Raw genomic sequence first — 18272 nt, 5'->3', positions numbered from 1 at the left:
TTCATTCACAGAGTAAACTGCTATTTTTTTATAGAAACCTTTACCATGTCTTTTTGAGAATAAAAATTAAAAATAAAGATGAGCATTATCAAAACTATAGCTGTAAAAAGATACAAAAAAAACTGTCAGAACTGATATCTCACAACAATATAATCAGAGTTTTGCCTGTGGTTGCCGGAAGTTTTCCGTACCTGTACTTCATGCCGGTGAGTTTTCCAGTGGACTCCTTCAGGGAAATGTGGTGCCTGTGCGTGAAGGAGCCCAGGCTACGAGCAATCAGAGCCACCGTTCGGAACCGTGCCCGTGCCGCGCTGGCCGTGTTCGGACTCGACGTGTTCTGCTTGTTCGGCTCGCTGGTGCGCGGGGCCTTCAACCCGTGATCCGTACACGCGAAGGACACCTGCATGACTGTTAGCTGCAAAGGATCTTGAGCAGGGGAAACTGACACAGCTTGTCCTGGAAGTCCAAGAGAATCAGAATGCAGTTCTGAGTTGGATCTCAAAAGCAGAAGAGTCCCTATTTCAGAGTTCAGAAATTCAAAGTGCTCCTGCCTCTCTCTTTCTTAAACTCTCGCTCTCTTTCCCAACAGCAGCTGATCCCGTCTGTGCCGGCGCTTGATGCTCTTCTTAACCTGTGCGGTGCTGCTTTGCCCTTCACTCTTCTCTCGTTTTGCCTCTTTCCTCTCCACTGTTCTTAGCTGACCCTCAGCGGTGTTTCTCCTCAGGCTGATGACGGGCAGAGGGGGGTTTTCTTCAGCCCACGCTCTTCACTGAGACTATAAGAGCAGTCCGAGTGCACCGCAGGAGATGCACAGCTATGCAACAGACTCCGGGACTCATGGGAAAACACGCGGCGGGCAGCAAACCGGATGATCGCTGTATTCCTGAAAGTCTGAACAGGACCCCTTCCCGAAAGCCGTCCAGATGAGTGAGCAGCAAGGTGAAAAACACGCTGCGTCCCACATCTAAATGTCCTCTTACCAAAAAACAGGCAAGTGCAGCTCAGCTGGCACACACACACACACACACACACACAAAAAACAGTCAGTTTGATGAAGATATATGTAAACAAAAGCAGACAGGCGGAGAAGAGGACAGAGAGAGAGAGGGATGCGGCATGATCACTGGGGCTGTAAGTGAAAGAGAAGCTAACAGAGACGGAGAGAGAGAGAGTGAGTGTGAAAGAGGATGCATGAAAGCCTAGCATGCGAGAATGATGCTTAATCAGAGACGATATAAGAAGAGAGGAAAGAGAGAGTGGGAGAGGAAGAGAGAGAGAGAGACTGCAATGAGACTGAAATAACTGCAGTCTCTCACCAGCGGCTCAGTGCTGAGAGTGAAGACAATCCATCTGGATGGGACTATACGCGTGAATGTGTGAGTGTGATACGTTCGGATACGTTTATAATGCAGATGTCATTCTTATTTCGCAGTGTGTCACATGTAGTCCGCTGCAAAAGCTTGAAGAAAGGGTGTGATGGAACAGCTAATCATTGATTTGACATCTTTTAGCACGTGTTAAACCCCTGAAAGATGTTACTGAGTAATGTTACTGACATCTGGTTGTCATATGAAACGCATTAATGTGAAAGCTGAGCTTGACCATCCTAAAAGCAGTAAACGAAGCTCTTGTCAAGTCACACAATGTCCCACAATGCATTTGGCACGTGTGTGCCACTGCTTTCTCCGAAACTTCCTTGTGCTGCAGTGGGATTATGACAATGATTGAACAAAACGTGCCATTCAGTGAAGGAGCTCAAAACTAGACATCAAGTTAAATCCCAAACCCGGCCCGTTATTATGACCATGTTATCCGACCTGACTGGTGCACTAGGAAATTAAAGACTAAACCTGACCGAACCTGAAAATGTTTTTATTTCTTCTCTAAGCGAGTAGACCCAATTGCACAGACTCGCACACAAAATAAGTTTGGATTTTTATGAATTAAAAACTACCTGACAAAAACCCAATGTCATACATGGAGAAACTGTCCAAAATCGCCCTGAAACCTGTCCCGGCGGACTCAGTTCCATGTGGTAAAACTGAATTTCAAAGGATATTCACCGGCAGTGCTCTTTCAGTGTAATGTGTAGACAAACACGCACAAAATAAATAAAGAGTCTTTTAATAAACAATGTGAACATGTAGGAGAAATCAGAGTAGCAACTACACTTAACATAAACAATACCGGACAAAGAACAGAGGAAACACAGGCTGCAGCCCAAATCGCATACTTCCCAACTATATAGTAGGCGAAAACCAGTATGTGACAAAAGAAGTATCTCTGAATTCACAGTACTCATACAAGAATACGAAAAAAGTACCCGGATGACCTACAACTTTTGGCAAGATTCTGAAGTGTGCATTAGATGGACACTTTACTTTCGAGGTTACAGGAGAGGATTTATGAATGGCAGAGAAGCGACGTAACTGACGCTGGTAGGTCACATGAGAATGACAACATGGCGAATTTAGTACATCCAGATTACATTCATGCTATACACATGCTATATAGAACATACTTTTTTAGTGGCCGTGAGGTAAATACATATTCAAAATGAGTACCAAGAGAGTATGTGATTTCAGACATGAGGAAACGTAATCAGGATGAAACAGAATAGGTGTGTGGGACTAATTAAAGCTGCAGTCCGTAACTTTTTGGGGTTAAAAATTATCCAAAATAATTTTTTGGAGCAAGAACATAATCAGCCAGTGTTCAAAACTATCTGCTTGCCGTAGCTCGATTCAAAACGGTAAGCTTGTAATAATGTTTTAATTCCAGTGGTACTGGTGGATTTCCGCGGGAGATTCGAGCATGTCTTTGCGTCATTATGTCACATCTGTACACATAAAGAAGGAGTCTCGGCTAGTAGGCTATATTGCGTGTGAGGATGCTGGAGGTGCAATGCAAAAAATGCAAAAGACTTTGGACTGAGAGTTTGGAAAAAGAGACTGCAACCGGCCCATGCGAAAACAAGGATTAATATCTGAAGGGCTTTAGTCACGCAATGCTGATGTTGTTAACATTAACAATTTGAGAACAAAGTATAATTTGCACGGTTTGACGTGATATGATAAACGATCGTTAGATTTAATCAGCGCGATTTACTGCAATGCTTTATTTCAGTTAGTTGGTCAGAAGAACAAAAGTGGATGTTTCTTATTTGTTCAGATGACATTTTCCAGTGAAAATTCTTATGTTGGTCATACTTCCATAAAGTAGAATCTGATTCTGAATGCCAGTATCCACACCGGCGCGGTGACTGACTGATTCATCCACGCTGTGCTGTGCCGAGGTACAACTCACGTAAAGTTGATAATTCCGCGAATGACTGCAATTGCAGATTTCGAACAGAGATGGCGACAAAGAGGAAAAACTGCCGACTGCAGCTTTAACTAATGAGGAAACTAACTAGGAAATCAGGCAAACAGGAACAGACCCAACAGAGTGAAAATGGAACTATAACAGAACATAACCGACCCGTTACAGAACATTTCATCTGGTCATAAGAGGTCATCTATAGAATTTATAAAATTTTATTAAAATGTATAAAACTGCAATTACACTTTGTGCCTTTTTGCTTCTGAATTACAGTACATTTTTAACCCTGGGATAAAGGTGAACCCTAACCAAAAACAATAATCACTTGATGCTTTCTTTCCATTGTAAAATATTTATCAGAAGTGTGATATACAATTAGTACAATAAATTCAAAAATTACTAAAATTAAAATTTACATAAAATTACTTAAAGCTAAATGGAAATATATATATAAAAAACATTAATAAAAATGACAAAAGCACAAAACAAAATTAAAATTTTACAAAAATAAATACTCCAAATATTAATAAATACAATAATGGTATGTAATTAATATTAAAATAACCAATAACCAAACAAGTGACTGTCTTTATGAGCGAGTCATTAAATCATTCACGCAAACAATTTGTTCAGAAACGCCACTACTGCATGTTCCTATGAGATGCGGAACGGTTTATTCTGCTGTGGCTTCATTGGCGGGGCAACTAAGTAACTGACAATATTGTGTCTAAAATGACTCAATATTTACTTTTTGTTTATTGTTGTGTAAAATCATATTAAGATTATATTATGTATATAATGTTATTATTGGCCCAATTTCCAAAAAGAGAGTTTTGCATTTAAAATGTTCTACTTTAGGAGTACACATAGATGACCTCAAAGCAAACAGACATGAACTAAAGTCCCATAAAGGTTTTGGAGCTGTAAACTCTGCAGTGCAGTGGCCCTCCAGGACTGTAGCTGAATAGCCCTGCTCTGCCTGACAGTCTTAACTGAGTGTAAGTGTGTCATTAAAGTGAGCTTAATCTGAGACTGTCACACTTTGGCGTCCCCTGATGGAAAAACTATTCTGGCACCCTGAGACAAAGATCTCTCTAAACGTCCCCCTGATAATGAGACTCAGTCAGAGATCACCCACTTTATTACACTCTCGTCCAAATAAAGATTTCTAACAGGAAATTAGTTTAGTCAAACATGCTTTTGCAAGAGCCCTCTGAGGACACAGCTCATTTTTAACGTCTTAGTTTATCCAGATACATTATCATAAGTTAAGAAGTTTTTCCCCTCTAAGAACAGCTGAGAAAGTCACCGATTTAGAAACACAATTAAATGTGAAGGTTTTGGCAGCACTATAAGATCAAGTGTAATGAATACCCCCATCGGCGCTGGAGCTGGGGACCATTTAGCCCTTCTAAACTGAATTTAGTTGGCTGATATTAAAATGTGTACATCTATTAGCTGTTTTTAAAAGTTCTTTTCTTGTATAGACTATAATTTGCTATATTTTAATGGGAAAATGACATTTTTTAACCCCACATTAAAGGGATAGTTCACTTAAAAAAGAAAATTCTGTCATTACTCACCCTCATGTCGTTCCAAACCCGTAAGATTTACATTCATCATTTTTTTTAATGAAATCTGAGAGCTTTCATATCCCTCCATTGGGAGTCTACGTAACTACCACTTTCAAGCCCAGGTAGTAAAGACATCATGAAGTAATCCATGTGTCTCCAGTGGTTTATCCTCAGTTATATGAAGTGACAAGAGTGCTTTGTTTGCGCAGAAAGTACCACTTTATTTACAAAATATTCATTTCCAACGCGTGTTTACGAGAGCACCACGACACATGTGTGTTGTATTGACGCAAGGCAGACGTTGTTTTGTGTGCTAGATTATGTTTTTTTGCGCAAAGCACTCGCGTCACTTCATATAACTGAGGTTAAACCACTGAAGTAACATGAATTACTTGGTAACACTTTACAATAAGGTTCATTAGTTAACATTAGTTAATGTTTTAACTAACAATGAGCAATACATTTGTTACAGTATTTATCAATCTTTGTTAATGTTAATTAATAAAAATAGAGCTGTTAATTGTTTGTTCATGTTAGTTCACAGTGCATTAACTAAATACAACCTTTGATTTTAATAAAGTATTAGTAAATGTTGAGATTAATATTAACTAAAATTAATAAATGCTGAAGAAGTATTGTTCATTCTTAGTTCATGTTAACTAAGGTAGTTAACTAATGTTAACTAATGAACCTTATTGTAAAGTGTTACCGATTACTTTAATGATGTCTTTACTACCTTTCTGGGGCTTGAAAGTAGTAGCTGCGTGTCAATAGAGGGACAGAAATCTCACAGATTTCATCAAAAAGATCTTCTTTTGTTCCAAAGATAAACAAAAGTCTTACGGGCTTGGTATTAAAAATTTAATATCACCAGTCTTTTTAATATCGCTATTGTACACTGGAATAAGGTACCGTGAAAAAGCTACCGTAAACATTAATTATGAACGTCAGAGTTGAATATAAAGATATGCATATTAATTTGTTCACATAACTGGCCTGTTCAGGAAGGCTACCTTGTTAATATCATGACGTCATAAAGCAGAAAAACAAAATAAAAAAATAACCTTATCTTAGACTGGTGGACGTACAGTATGAATGGGCTGTGTCATCCCGGTCAACAAGAAGATCCTCATAACCACTGGCCTCAGCATGGCACGTGCACAGAATGAATCTGTCGGTCACTGGCTATGAACATAAGCTGTACAGAACCTCTATAATTGATAATATATGCTTTGTGACTCTACATCAAATATGACAGGATTATATAAGAACAGATTTACATTTTGTCAGCATAACCTTTTCCTTCTGCGCAACTATGTACCTAAGCCTCATCTCTCTCTCCCTGTCATATGGGATTAGTTGTATTGCAAGTCATTAGCATAAAGAACCAGTGTGAGTCAAAGCAGATCAAGCTGGCTGCTAATCAGAGCTAATAGCTTTATTTTACCCAGCGGTTGCCCTCCTTCCACGGCTAGAATAACACCTCTGACTCATACTGGTGTTTCACCTCATAAACAAAACCTTTGATCTTTGACACACTGATTATACAGTATGGGTACTTGTCTTTTCATTCCAAAACCTTCTAAAGACATGCTCTAAAATTGTAAACTGTCTACATATATAATAAACATGTCAAGAATGTAACTGAAAACATGCTTTGGAAAACCTGCTGTACATTTTTTGAATCGCGGTTAAACACTTTGGCCTGATTGTTTTTCTTGCCTTGTGAAGTCTATTACTGTAAATCCCAACTGCTTAATTTAGTCAAACAGAAACTGAATCCACAGCTCATTTAATTTGCTAATTTTCTTGTGTAAGCGTTACAGGTCATGCTATTTATTTTGTATAATTAATAAGTGCAAGTAAATTAATATTACAACACACAGCTAATAACTGCAGTTCAAAAACATGACTGCAAAATAAACCATGCTGAACGCACCCTTCATAAAATCAGGGATTTGTGCTACCGGAGGAATTGAATTATACTTCTGTACCAAAGTATTCTTTTGGGCAATTTGTACTTAAATAGTGTTGAAACTGAATATTTTACTTCTCTCTCTCTCTCTCTCTCTCTCTCTCTCTCTCTCTCTCTCTCTCTCTCTCTCTCTCTCTCTCTCTCTCTCTCTCTCTCTCTCTCTCTCTCTCTCTCTCTCTCTCTCTCTCTCTCTCTCTCTCTCTCTCTCTCTCTTTTTTTTTTTAAAGGGACAGTTGACCCAAAAATTAAAATTCATTAATAATTTACTCACTGTCATGTTATTCCAATTATGACTTCCTTTCTTCTGTGGAACACAAAAGAAGATATTTTGAACAATATAAAACAAACAAAAAGGTCTATGGGGTCGAAAGTTCTTTGGATAAAAACATCTTCTTTGTGTTCAGCAGAAGAAAGAAAGTTATAGGAATTTGAAACATGGACACAAACGAATGTCACCTTGCTGAGCTAACAAACCAAAATAAATCAATTTACTGTCCTTTAGTTTGAAATCCAAGTCAAAAGGTATTGGAAATGTATAAACGACTGCTGAGTTTAATAAATTCAGAACAGGTTTCAGGACATAGAGCAACAGTCAAAACTTTGGGGTTGGTAAGATTTAGTATTTTTAAAAAGAAATAATTAATACTTGTATTTAGCAAGGATGCACTAAACGTTCTATTTATCAAATAATCCTGAAAAAAAGTATCACGGTTTCTACAAAAATATTAAAGGGTTAGTTCACCCAAAAATGAAAATTATGTTACTCAGACCCATGTGGTGAACGTGATTTCACCAAGTACCACATGTTCCTGGATCAACATTGTTGTTGATCCTGGATCAACTTTCCAATCAACCAATCAGATTTGAGGGACAAGTTTACAGTTTATGTCAAGTTTAGGCTTAGAACCAGGGTTAAGTACTTAAACATCAGTGTCATTCACCTTTCATTACCCTCTGATTTTAGGGAAAAGTTATGGGTAGGGTTAGGTTTAGGGGTAGGGATTGGGTAAGGACTACATTTTGGGACAGGAATGTTGATCCAGGATCAACAAAATATGTTGATCCAGGACCATGTCTTACTTGGCAAAATCACGGTGACCCACCCTCATGTTGTTCCAACCCCGTAATACTTTCGTTCATCTTCGGAACACAAATTAAGATATTTTTGTTTAAATCTGAGAGCTGGATCACTCCTCCATAGACTTCTTAAGGGATCGAAACTGGCCGGCCCAAAAGTTATTAAAGACATCGTTAAAATAGTCCGAGTGACTACAGTGGCTCAATCTTAAGTTTATCAAGCGACGAGAATACTTTTTGTGCGCAAAAAAACAAACAAAAATAACGACTTTATTCAACTAATCATTTCCTTCTCTGTTCGGTCGTGATATTGCGCAAAGCTTCTAGGTTGCACGTCAAGCGCAGCCTCACTATTGGCTATATGCACGCATAACTTCCGCGTTTGATGCAAGGATGCTCTTACGTTTCCGGTTGGGGAGATTTAAAGCGGAGGAAAACGGGATTATGGCAGAGTCTTCAAAATTTATTGTCCTCTCGTCTTTGAAACGAAACTGTAGAAAGTGCTCCCCTTGGGCACATGGACTCTCCCAGTCACCCCTGTCATTCAGCGAGAAATGGACTGTTCCAAACTTTCCACCGGAGTTCGCGAAGTGAAGGGGAAGAGAGTAGACGGATAATAAAGGGAAATGGAGATCGGCTGAATACTGTATATAGTTTGTAGAGTGAAATAGAGTGCATTAGCCCAAATCGAAGGAGATTTATCGATTGTGCGTGTGCGTGCATCACACTGTAAGTAATCACATAATTGTTGAACGTTCTCAGCGCATGCTAATCCGCCTGTAGCTGTGTTTACATTTAAGGTTGTTTACTTAATTATATTCTACTGCTGTGACATTACTGCCATTCCATGTATATTGATGTTATACGTATTCTAGTTATATTTATTCCTTATCACCAATGCACGGTTGTATCTCAGGTCGCGCGTATGCGCTCAGTTGTTTACATCTCGGTTCGACCGCACATGTAGCAGTAGCCATGCTCGCATGCACAGCTCATGCACAGCTCGTGCACAGCTCGTGTACAGCGTTAGCGCACACACATCCATTCCCACTTTTTCAAGTATATCATCATAGAGATTGTATTGTGTTATATTTCACCGCTATTCGTCAGTATTTTACCAAATAAGTTGTTTGTGATTTATATACATTTATATATATTTATATCTTTATTTTGTATTCACAGAACCACACATCTATGCACATTTAATAAACCTACGATTTGGAATATAACCTGAGTGAGACATCATTGTTCTGACCGGACAAACTGCAGCCTTCAGCCAAACCTGAACTAGCAATTAGAGTGAATACTCACAAGATTTTTCATGGTCCTTCGAGCCGGATTGGTGAATTGCTACAGAGATGTCTCAACCCGAGAGAGAAGCGCCTGTCGTGCGTCCACGAAGACAGATCAACCCACCGACTCATTTAGTGGATTAGGAGCTTGGTGAGCCATTGCCACATCGACAGCCATTCCCAGACTTCAGCCATAGCAGATTCCAGTCACCAAGTATGGTAGCACAGACCCGATCGTCTTCTCCCGTCAGTCAAGAGTTAGATCAGGATAAGTGGACACTGAGAGATGAATGGCAAAGTGAAAGATCCGATGGGCGAGGAGAAGAGGAAGTAGAGCTTACAGCCATGCTGAAGGTGATGAAACGCGAGAACGCTGACTTGCGGCTACAAACCAGCCAGCTTCCGGAGATTATTTCAGCATTACAGGAGATGCGACAACAGAATGCCATGTTACATCACGAACTTCAAAGTCTTAAGGCAGAAAGGGGAGCCCCCTCCAGGCCAGTGACTTTACCAGTGCTATCTCCAGGTCCCTTTCCTCCTGTGGTGAGCCCTGAGACTCCACAACGGTTCCGTCCTACTCCAGCCCCACGGAAAACCCCCCCAACGCCGCCTACGGCCATTAGGGAGCTGTGCCCAGCTACAATAGATGAGCGCCTTGGATTAGCTGAGGATTTCAGAAACATGGACATTTCCTCCTCAATACCTGATAGAGTACCATCACAAGTGCGTTACAGCGACCCACCTCAACCCAGGTACGCTCGTTCCTCCCAACACATTCCAGCTTATCAGTCAGAGTTCAAGACCACAGCATATAACAGTATACCACCTCCGCATCCAGGCCACAGACAAGAGTTTTATCAGCCTTCATCAATGCAGGAGAAAATTTACATTTACATTTACATTTATTCATTTAGCAGACGCTTTTATCCAAAGCGACTTACAAATGAGAACAATAGAAGCAGTTAGACTAACAGTAGGACAACAATACGTAAGTGCTATAACCCCTCTCAGTTTAATCTTAGTGCAGTTTTTTTTTTTTTTTTTTTTTTTTTTTAATAGAATAGAAGAGAAGAGAAAGTGTTAATTCTACTGAATCAAGTGCTGCCGAAAAAGATATGTCTTCAGCAGTTTCTTGAAAGTGGTTACTGACTCAGAAGCTCTGGTTGAGTTAGGCAGATCATTCCACCAACAGGGAACAGCCATGGTAAAGGTCCGAGAAAGAGATTTTGTGCCTCTTTGAGATGGTACCACAAGACTACATTCGCTAGCAGAGCGCAGGTTTCTGGATGGCACATAAGTCTGAAGTAATGAGTTTAGGTAAGAGGGAGCAGTGCCAGTGGTTGTTCTGTAGGCAAACGTCAGTGCCTTGAATTTAATGCGAGCGGCAGCTGGCAACCAGTGCAATTGTGTAAGGAGAGGAGTGACGTGTGCTCTCTTCGGCTCATTGAAGACTACTCTGGCTGCAGCATTCTGGATCAATTGTAGAGGTTTGACAGAGCAAGCTGGAAGACCAGCCAGGAGAGCATTACAATAGTCCAGTCTGGATAAAACAAGTGCTTGGACGAGGAGTTGTGTGGCATGCTCTGTAAGGAAGGGCCTGATCCTCCTAATGTTGTGCAAGGCAAATCTGCAGGACCGGGCAGTTCTAGCAATGTGGTCTGTGAATTTCAACTGATCATCAATTACAACCCCAAGGTTCTTAGCTGACCTTGATGGAGTTATGGATGACGAGCCTAGCTGAATGGAGAAGTTGTGATGAAGTGTTGGGTTGGCCGGGACCACAAGTAGCTCTGTCTTCGTAAGGTTTAGTTGAAGGTGGTGGTCCTTCATCCAGCCAGAGATGTCTGTCAGGCAGGCTGAGATACGAGCAGCTACCGTCGGATCGTCAGGCTGGAATGAGAGGTAGAGTTGCGTGTCATCAGCGTAGCAATGATAGGAAAAGCCATGTTTCTGAATCACAGATCCTAGTGATGTCATGTAGATGGAGAAGAGGAGTGGTCCAAGCACTGAGCCCTGAGGCACCCCAGTAGCTAGATGTTGGGTCTTAGATGCCACACCTCTCCACGACACCCTAAAGGACCTACCTGAGAGGTAAGACTCGAACCTCGGGTAAGACTCGGAAGACTCGAGAGGTAAGAAAATGTACCGAGGCCCTGCTCCAACCATTCCCTTCCTAACATCCCCTGATTCTAGGGAGTTCTCTCGACTGAGAATAGCATTGGAGAACATTTTGCCTGAGGATGCAACAGAGCGATTCAAATATCAGATCCTCACTGACCATCTTAAGTTGGAGGAAGCCCTACTTGTGGCAGACTCATACAGTAACTCAAACTTTCCTTTCACAAACACCATGAGAGCCCTCAATAAAATGTATGGCCAGCCACATCAGCTAGCCTTACAACGCATTGCAGAACTGATGGATGGACCAAACATTCGAAGTGGAGATGTGAAAACGTTTCGCATGTTCGGACTCCAAGTGCGTTCCCTGGTCAGTATGTTGGAACAGCTGGGTCAGAAAGGCAATGTCGAGTTGGAGTGTGGATCACATGTGTCCAGACTGATGAGCAAACTGCCACATGATCTCAGGTCCAGTTTCAAGAGGTACACTCATCCTCTTCATGTCACTATCCCCACATTATTGGACTTTGCGGACTGGCTTGAGTACGAGCTACAAGTTCAGGATGACCACACTGACTATACCAGTCAGTCTAGAGTTTCGACAGTGCCGAGGAGGGAGATGAGGAGAGACTCTAGACAGCCCCGCAAACCCACTACCATCCTCCTTGGTACAGAGAAACCAAAGGCCAGCCCAGCATCACCAGTTTATCCACCCAAACCAATTGCTGCTAAGAGAGAGGGGGTGAATGTTTACTGTCCATACTGCGACAACAACAGACATTTCCTGAGCAGCTGTGAGAACTTTAAGTTACTCAACAAAGAGCAGAAGGTGAATTGGATTAAAGGCCAAAATAGATGCTGGCGCTGTGGGCGTGGTCATCATGCTGCCAATTGCACACTTAAAGCCCTCTGTCCATCTTGTAACAGAAAGCACTTGCTGGCCTTACATGATGTAAATGACCAGAGCAGAGCCACAGAAGAATCGGTTCCAGCCAGTGCAGTCTTGTATGTGGATCGTCCAACCTGTGACAATAAAATTCTGCTGAAGGTGGCTAAAGTTCTGCTCCGAAACGGCAACAAATCCATGGAGGCATATGCAATCCTCGATGATGGGTCAGAGCGGACCATCATCCTACATGAAGCTGTGCAGAAGTTGAATCTGAAGGGTCAGCCAGAGGACTTAGTTCTCCGTACAGTCAGGCAAGATACACAGACCCTTCACGGGGCGGCTGTGACCTTTACTGTGTCTTCAGTGGCTAATCCTCGTAAGGCTTTCATGATACGGAGCGCATTCACAGCCAACAGCCTGGGTTTAGCAGAGCACACGCATCCCGTCAAGGTACTCCAGAAGAAGTACAAGCATCTTGCAGGCCTGCCACTACAGCACCTTCACAAAGTGAAACCAGTAGTTCTCATCGGTTCTGACTGCCCTCACCTCATCACACCCATAGAACCAGTCAGACTGGGTCCACCTGGTGGCCCTGCTGCTGTGAGAACACGCCTAGGATGGACACTACAGGGACCAGCACAAGAACTAACCAGCAGACTTTCCCCACAGCAATGTCTTTTCACCAGCTTACGGCCCACTAACGACCTTTATGCGAATGTGGAGAAACTGTGGAAAATGGACATTCTTCCATATCAAAATGAGAAGGTACTGACAAGGTCTAGACAAGACAAAGAGTCCATCCAACTTCTCCAGGACAAAACCGTGAGGGTGGATGTTAACAGAATCCAGCGCTATGCGACCCCTCTTCTACGTGCCAAAGATATGCCATGTCTACATGCACCCAAAGAAGCTGTCCTGCCACAATTAAGGGGAATAGAGAATCGGCTGAACAAGAATCCTGATCAAGCGGCGGCCTACCAAGAGGAGATAGTCAGGTTACAGCAAGCTGGCTACATTACAAAACTCACTCCTGAGCAGGTGGACTGTTCCAAAGAGAGCTGGTACATTCCACATCATTTGGTGGAGCATAATGGAAAGAAGAGGGTTGTCTTCAACTGTTCGTTTGCTTACCAAGGCCACAACCTGAACGAGTACTTGCTCCCTGGTCCACCACTCAGTCCTTCTCTTCTGTCAGTTCTTCTGCGATTCAGAGAACATTCCATCGCCATTAGTAGTGACATTCGTGGGATGTTCCACCAGGTGCGCCTTTTGCCTGAGGACAAACCACTACTGAGATTTATTTGGAGAAATCTTCAGAGAGACAAGGCACCAGACGTGTATGAATGGCAAGTACTTCCATTCGGAACAACGTGCAGTCCTTGCTGCGCAACATACGCGTTACAAAAGCACGTCCTGGATCACAGTGAGTCTGAAGACACACAGTTCTCAGTAGAGAAATCTTTCTATGTTGACAACTGCCTTCAGAGCTTCACCTCAAGTGAGACAGCGAAAGGTCTTGTAGACAGACTCCGCAGTCTCTTATCTTCCGGAGGCTTTGACCTAAGACAGTGGGCGAGCAATGATCCATCGGTCATCAGCCACCTGCCAGTTGAGGCTCGATCTCAAAGCAGCATCCAGTGGCTCAGCGAAGGTCACCAAGATGCACAAGAGTCAACTCTTGGGTTACACTGGCATTGCTCATCAGACACACTCTCCTATAAGCAGCGGCGGACAGACCACCCACTTCCAACTATGCGTAGCATATATCATATCCTCGCTAGCCAGTATGACCCCATAGGCTATATTGTGCCATTCACAACACGGGCCAAGGTGATCGTACAGAATTTATGGGAAGAGAAAAGAGAGTGGGACGATCCCCGTCTGCCTGAGAATCTGTTGAACTTGTGGAAAGCATGGGAGAGTGAGCTGGATGGCTTACAGCACGTTGTTTTGCCGAGGGCTTACTGCAGTAAAGAACTGGATCAGCTTACCAGCATGAGGCAGATCCACATTTTCTGTGACGCCTCAGAGCGAGCCTACGGTTCCGTGGCCTACTTACGAACTGAAAACCTGGAAGGTAGAGTGGAAGTAGCCTTTGTAACCAGTAGATCTCGGGTAGCCCCAAAAAAGCAGCAAACCATTCCACGGTTGGAGTTATGTGCAGCACTCACAGGTGCACAACTCGCAAAAGTTCTGAAGACAGAGCTAACTTTGCCCATCCACAGTGTTACTCTGTGGTCTGACTCCACAACTGTCCTTACCTGGCTGCTGTCACACTCATGTCGTTTTAAAGTGTTCGTAGGCACCAGAGTGGCAGAAATCCAAGAACTCACGGAGTCTGATAACTGGAGATACGTGCCATCAAAGGAGAACCCTGCCGATGACATCACAAAGGGAAAACTGCTGTGTGACATAGGCCAGGAAAGCAGATGGAATAAGGGGCCAAAATTCCTCAGACAGACAACTGACCACTGGCCGGAGATGCCACCATTTACGACCATTGATCAGGACAGTGAACTGAGAAAGCCAATCTTCATTGGCCTATCAATCTCGACTCCACCTACTCCCGATCCACAGAAATACCATACACTTCCAGAGTTACTGAAGGCTTACATCCAGCATGCCAACGGGGCGGCCACCGATATCCCAACAGCAGATGACTACAAAGAGGCAGAAATTGCAGTACTCCATCAGAGCCAAACTGACTCATTTCCAGACGAACTGTCCTTCCTCAGAGCAGGTAAATCCTTGCCAAAAAATAGTCGCTTGCTGTGCTTAGCCCCGGAATTTGATGAGGACACCAAACTCATGCGCGTTGGCGGTCGTCTCCGTCAGATCAGCCAGCTAGAGGAAGATACAATACATCCTATTGTCCTCGACTCGTCTCATCCAACTACCAAACTGGTAATCAAGGACTATGATGATCGGCTACATCACCCAGGACCAGATAGGGTGTTTGCTGAACTTCGGAGGAAATACTGGGTGATACGGGGACGGGCTGCAGTCAGAAACCATCAACGACAATGTGCAGAGTGTCAGAGATGGCGGGGTCAACCACATCCACCAAGAATGGCGGACCTCCCACCTGCCAGATTGAGGATCCATCAACCTGTCTTCTATTCAACAGGTGTGGACTGCTTTGGACCTTACACTATAAAGGTGGGACGCAGGAATGAGAAAAGATGGGGAATCATCTTCAAATGCATGACTTCCCGTGCAGTCCACATTGACATACTCACCAGCATTGACACAGATTCCTTCTTGATGGCTTTACGACGATTCATCTCCAGGCGTGGTAAACCATTTGAGCTCCTGTCTGACCAAGGCACCAACTTTAAAGGAGGAGAAAGGGAACTGAAAGAGTCATTCATCGCCCTTCACCCTGAGCTTCAAGCCCAACTCGCCAGCCAACAAATAAGATTCATCTTTAATCCACCCAGTTCACCCCATTTCGGTGGATGTTGGGAGAGAGAAATTCGTTCTTTAAAGGCTGCACTTCACGTCACCATTGGCAGCCAGACAGTCACAGAAGAAGTGCTGAGAACTGTCTTCATAGAAATAGAAGGAATCCTCAACTCCAAACCCATTGGCTACACTTCTTCGGACATCGCGGATCCAGATCCAGTTACTCCAAACATCTTGTTGATGGGGCGGCGAGATGCCTCATTACCGCAAGTGGTATACCAAAACTCTGAACTCCTGAGCCGTAAGAGATGGAGACATAGCCAGCTCTTGGCTGACCACTTTTGGAGGCACTTTATTCAGCACTACCTACCCAACCTCTAAATCAGACAGAAATGGAGGACTGAAGAAGCTGACCTGCAAGTCGGTGACACAGTCATGATCGTGGACCAACAACTGCCCCGCGCTCTTTGACCCGTAGGGATAATTGTTCAGGTCTTTCCTGGGTTGGACAAGAGAGTCAGATCTGCGGAAATACAGGTTAACGGCAAAACTTACACCCGACCTGTAGCCAAAATTATTTGTCTGCCCTCTCTTCCCGACTAGCTTTAGATTTAATGTAGCAAAGTCACTTAAAGTTGGCAAATTCACACTGTGAATTTGGGGGCGGCTGTAGAAAGTGCTCCCCTTGGGCACATGGACTCTCCCAGTCACCCCTGTCATTCAGCGAGAAATGGACTGTTCCAAACTTTCCACCGGAGTTCGCGAAGTGAAGGGGAAGAGAGTAGACGGATAATAAAGGGAAATGGAGATCGGCTGAATACTGTATATAGTTTGTAGAGTGAAATAGAGTGCATTAGCCCAAATCGAAGGAGATTTATCGATTGTGCGTGTGCGTGCATCACACTGTAAGTAATCACATAATTGTTGAACGTTCTCAGCGCATGCTAATCCGCCTGTAGCTGTGTTTACATTTAAGGTTGTTTACTTAATTATATTCTACTGCTGTGACATTACTGCCATTCCATGTATATTGATGTTATACGTATTCTAGTTATATTTATTCCTTATCACCAATGCACGGTTGTATCTCAGGTCGCGCGTATGCGCTCAGTTGTTTACATCTCGGTTCGACCGCACATGTAGCAGTAGCCATGCTCGCATGCACAGCTCATGCACAGCTCGTGCACAGCTCGTGTACAGCGTTAGCGCACACACATCCATTCCCACTTTTTCAAGTATATCATCATAGAGATTGTATTGTGTTATATTTCACCGCTATTCGTCAGTATTTTACCAAATAAGTTGTTTGTGATTTATATACATTTATATATATTTATATCTTTATTTTGTATTCACAGAACCACACATCTATGCACATTTAATAAACCTACGATTTGGAATATAACCTGAGTGAGACATCATTGTTCTGACCGGACAAACTGCAGCCTTCAGCCAAACCTGAACTAGCAATTAGAGTGAATACTCACAAGATTTTTCAGAAACATTAATACGTTTAGTTGTAATTTTATATATAGTTATGTGTTTATTTAATATAATAAACAAAGAAGCATAAACAAAACGAGGGGTGTCTGTTTTGTCTGTTTTTGTGACTAACGTTTCTTTAATATAGCAATAGAGTATAAAAACCAATATAAATTCTCGGTATAGCATTGGACTCTACGATCGGCGGAAGTAATCCAGCATCCTTAGACCTTCACCGGAAATACCGCCGTGAGCCCATTGGCCGACGCTGGCCATGTGTGTGATGCGTGACGTACAACCTAGAAGCTTTGCGTAGTTTCACTACGTGAAATATCACGGCCGAACAGAGAAGGAAATTATTTTTGGGTGAACTAACCCTTTAATCAGTACAAGTCAAGTCATCTTCATTTATATAGCGCTTTTAACAATGGAGATTGTTTCAAAGCAGCTTTACAGAGATAAACATACAATTTACGGTAACAGAGATTGTTTTGGCTTTATAGCGATTTTTGAATAGTGTTATTTCCAGCTAAAGTTGGTTTTGATTGATTCACTTCCAGCAAAATTATCATTTGTTATTACATTAGGGGCCACTAAGACGACGGCGTTCTCTCTAAACAGACTTTAAACGCGAACCTAGCTGTGACCTGCATGATGGCGTTCACATGCGCATTAAAAAATGATTCTATAGTTATATTCGTTTGAATATGTGTGTGCAGGTTTGTAATTTCGCAACAAACCATGCCTAAACAAACTACTTGTCTTGCCTATAAAATTTGATACAGAATTTTATTTTATCACTTCGAGGTACGCGAACCGGATTTTCAACAACGCTTTATCTGTAGAGAGTCAAGTCAAGACAGCAGTTTTCAACATTGATAATAATAATAAGAAATGTTTCTTGAACACCAAATCAGCAGAATGATTTCTGAAGGATCATGTGACACTGAAGACTGGAGTAATGATGCTGGAAATTCAGCTTTGCCATCATCATACATTTAAAAATAAAAATAAATAGAAAACAGTTATTTTAAATTGTAATAATATTTCACAATATTAATGTTTTTACCATATTTTTTATCAAATAAATGCAGCCTTGGTGAGCAACAGAGACTTCTTTCAATAACATCACAGTT

General features: G+C 42.3%; 1 protein-coding gene across 2 annotated transcripts in view; it reads right to left on the bottom strand.

Moving 5' to 3' along the window:
- The window catches only part of kcnab1b (potassium voltage-gated channel subfamily A regulatory beta subunit 1b), a 62555-nt gene that overhangs the window by 43511 nt on the left and 772 nt on the right, over positions 1-18272 (bottom strand). The window contains exon 1 of one of the 2 annotated variants that reach the window (XM_056260121.1): positions 192-977. The exons of the other annotated variant lie outside the window; for it this stretch is intronic. Coding sequence (XP_056116096.1) covers positions 192-406 — 215 coding nt within the window. The 5' untranslated portion in view covers positions 407-977. Of the gene's footprint in view, positions 1-191; positions 978-18272 lie in introns of those variants that run through there. 2 annotated transcript variants of the gene reach the window in all.

The sequence above is a fragment of the Rhinichthys klamathensis genome, unplaced genomic scaffold, assembly GCF_029890125.1.
Source record: "Rhinichthys klamathensis goyatoka isolate OS25496 unplaced genomic scaffold, OSU_Roscu_1.1 h1tg000008l_1, whole genome shotgun sequence".
Lineage (NCBI taxonomy): Eukaryota > Metazoa > Chordata > Actinopteri > Cypriniformes > Leuciscidae > Rhinichthys > Rhinichthys klamathensis.
The sequence above is the reverse complement of the archived record's forward strand: the minus strand, read 5'-3'. Positions and strand labels throughout refer to the sequence as shown.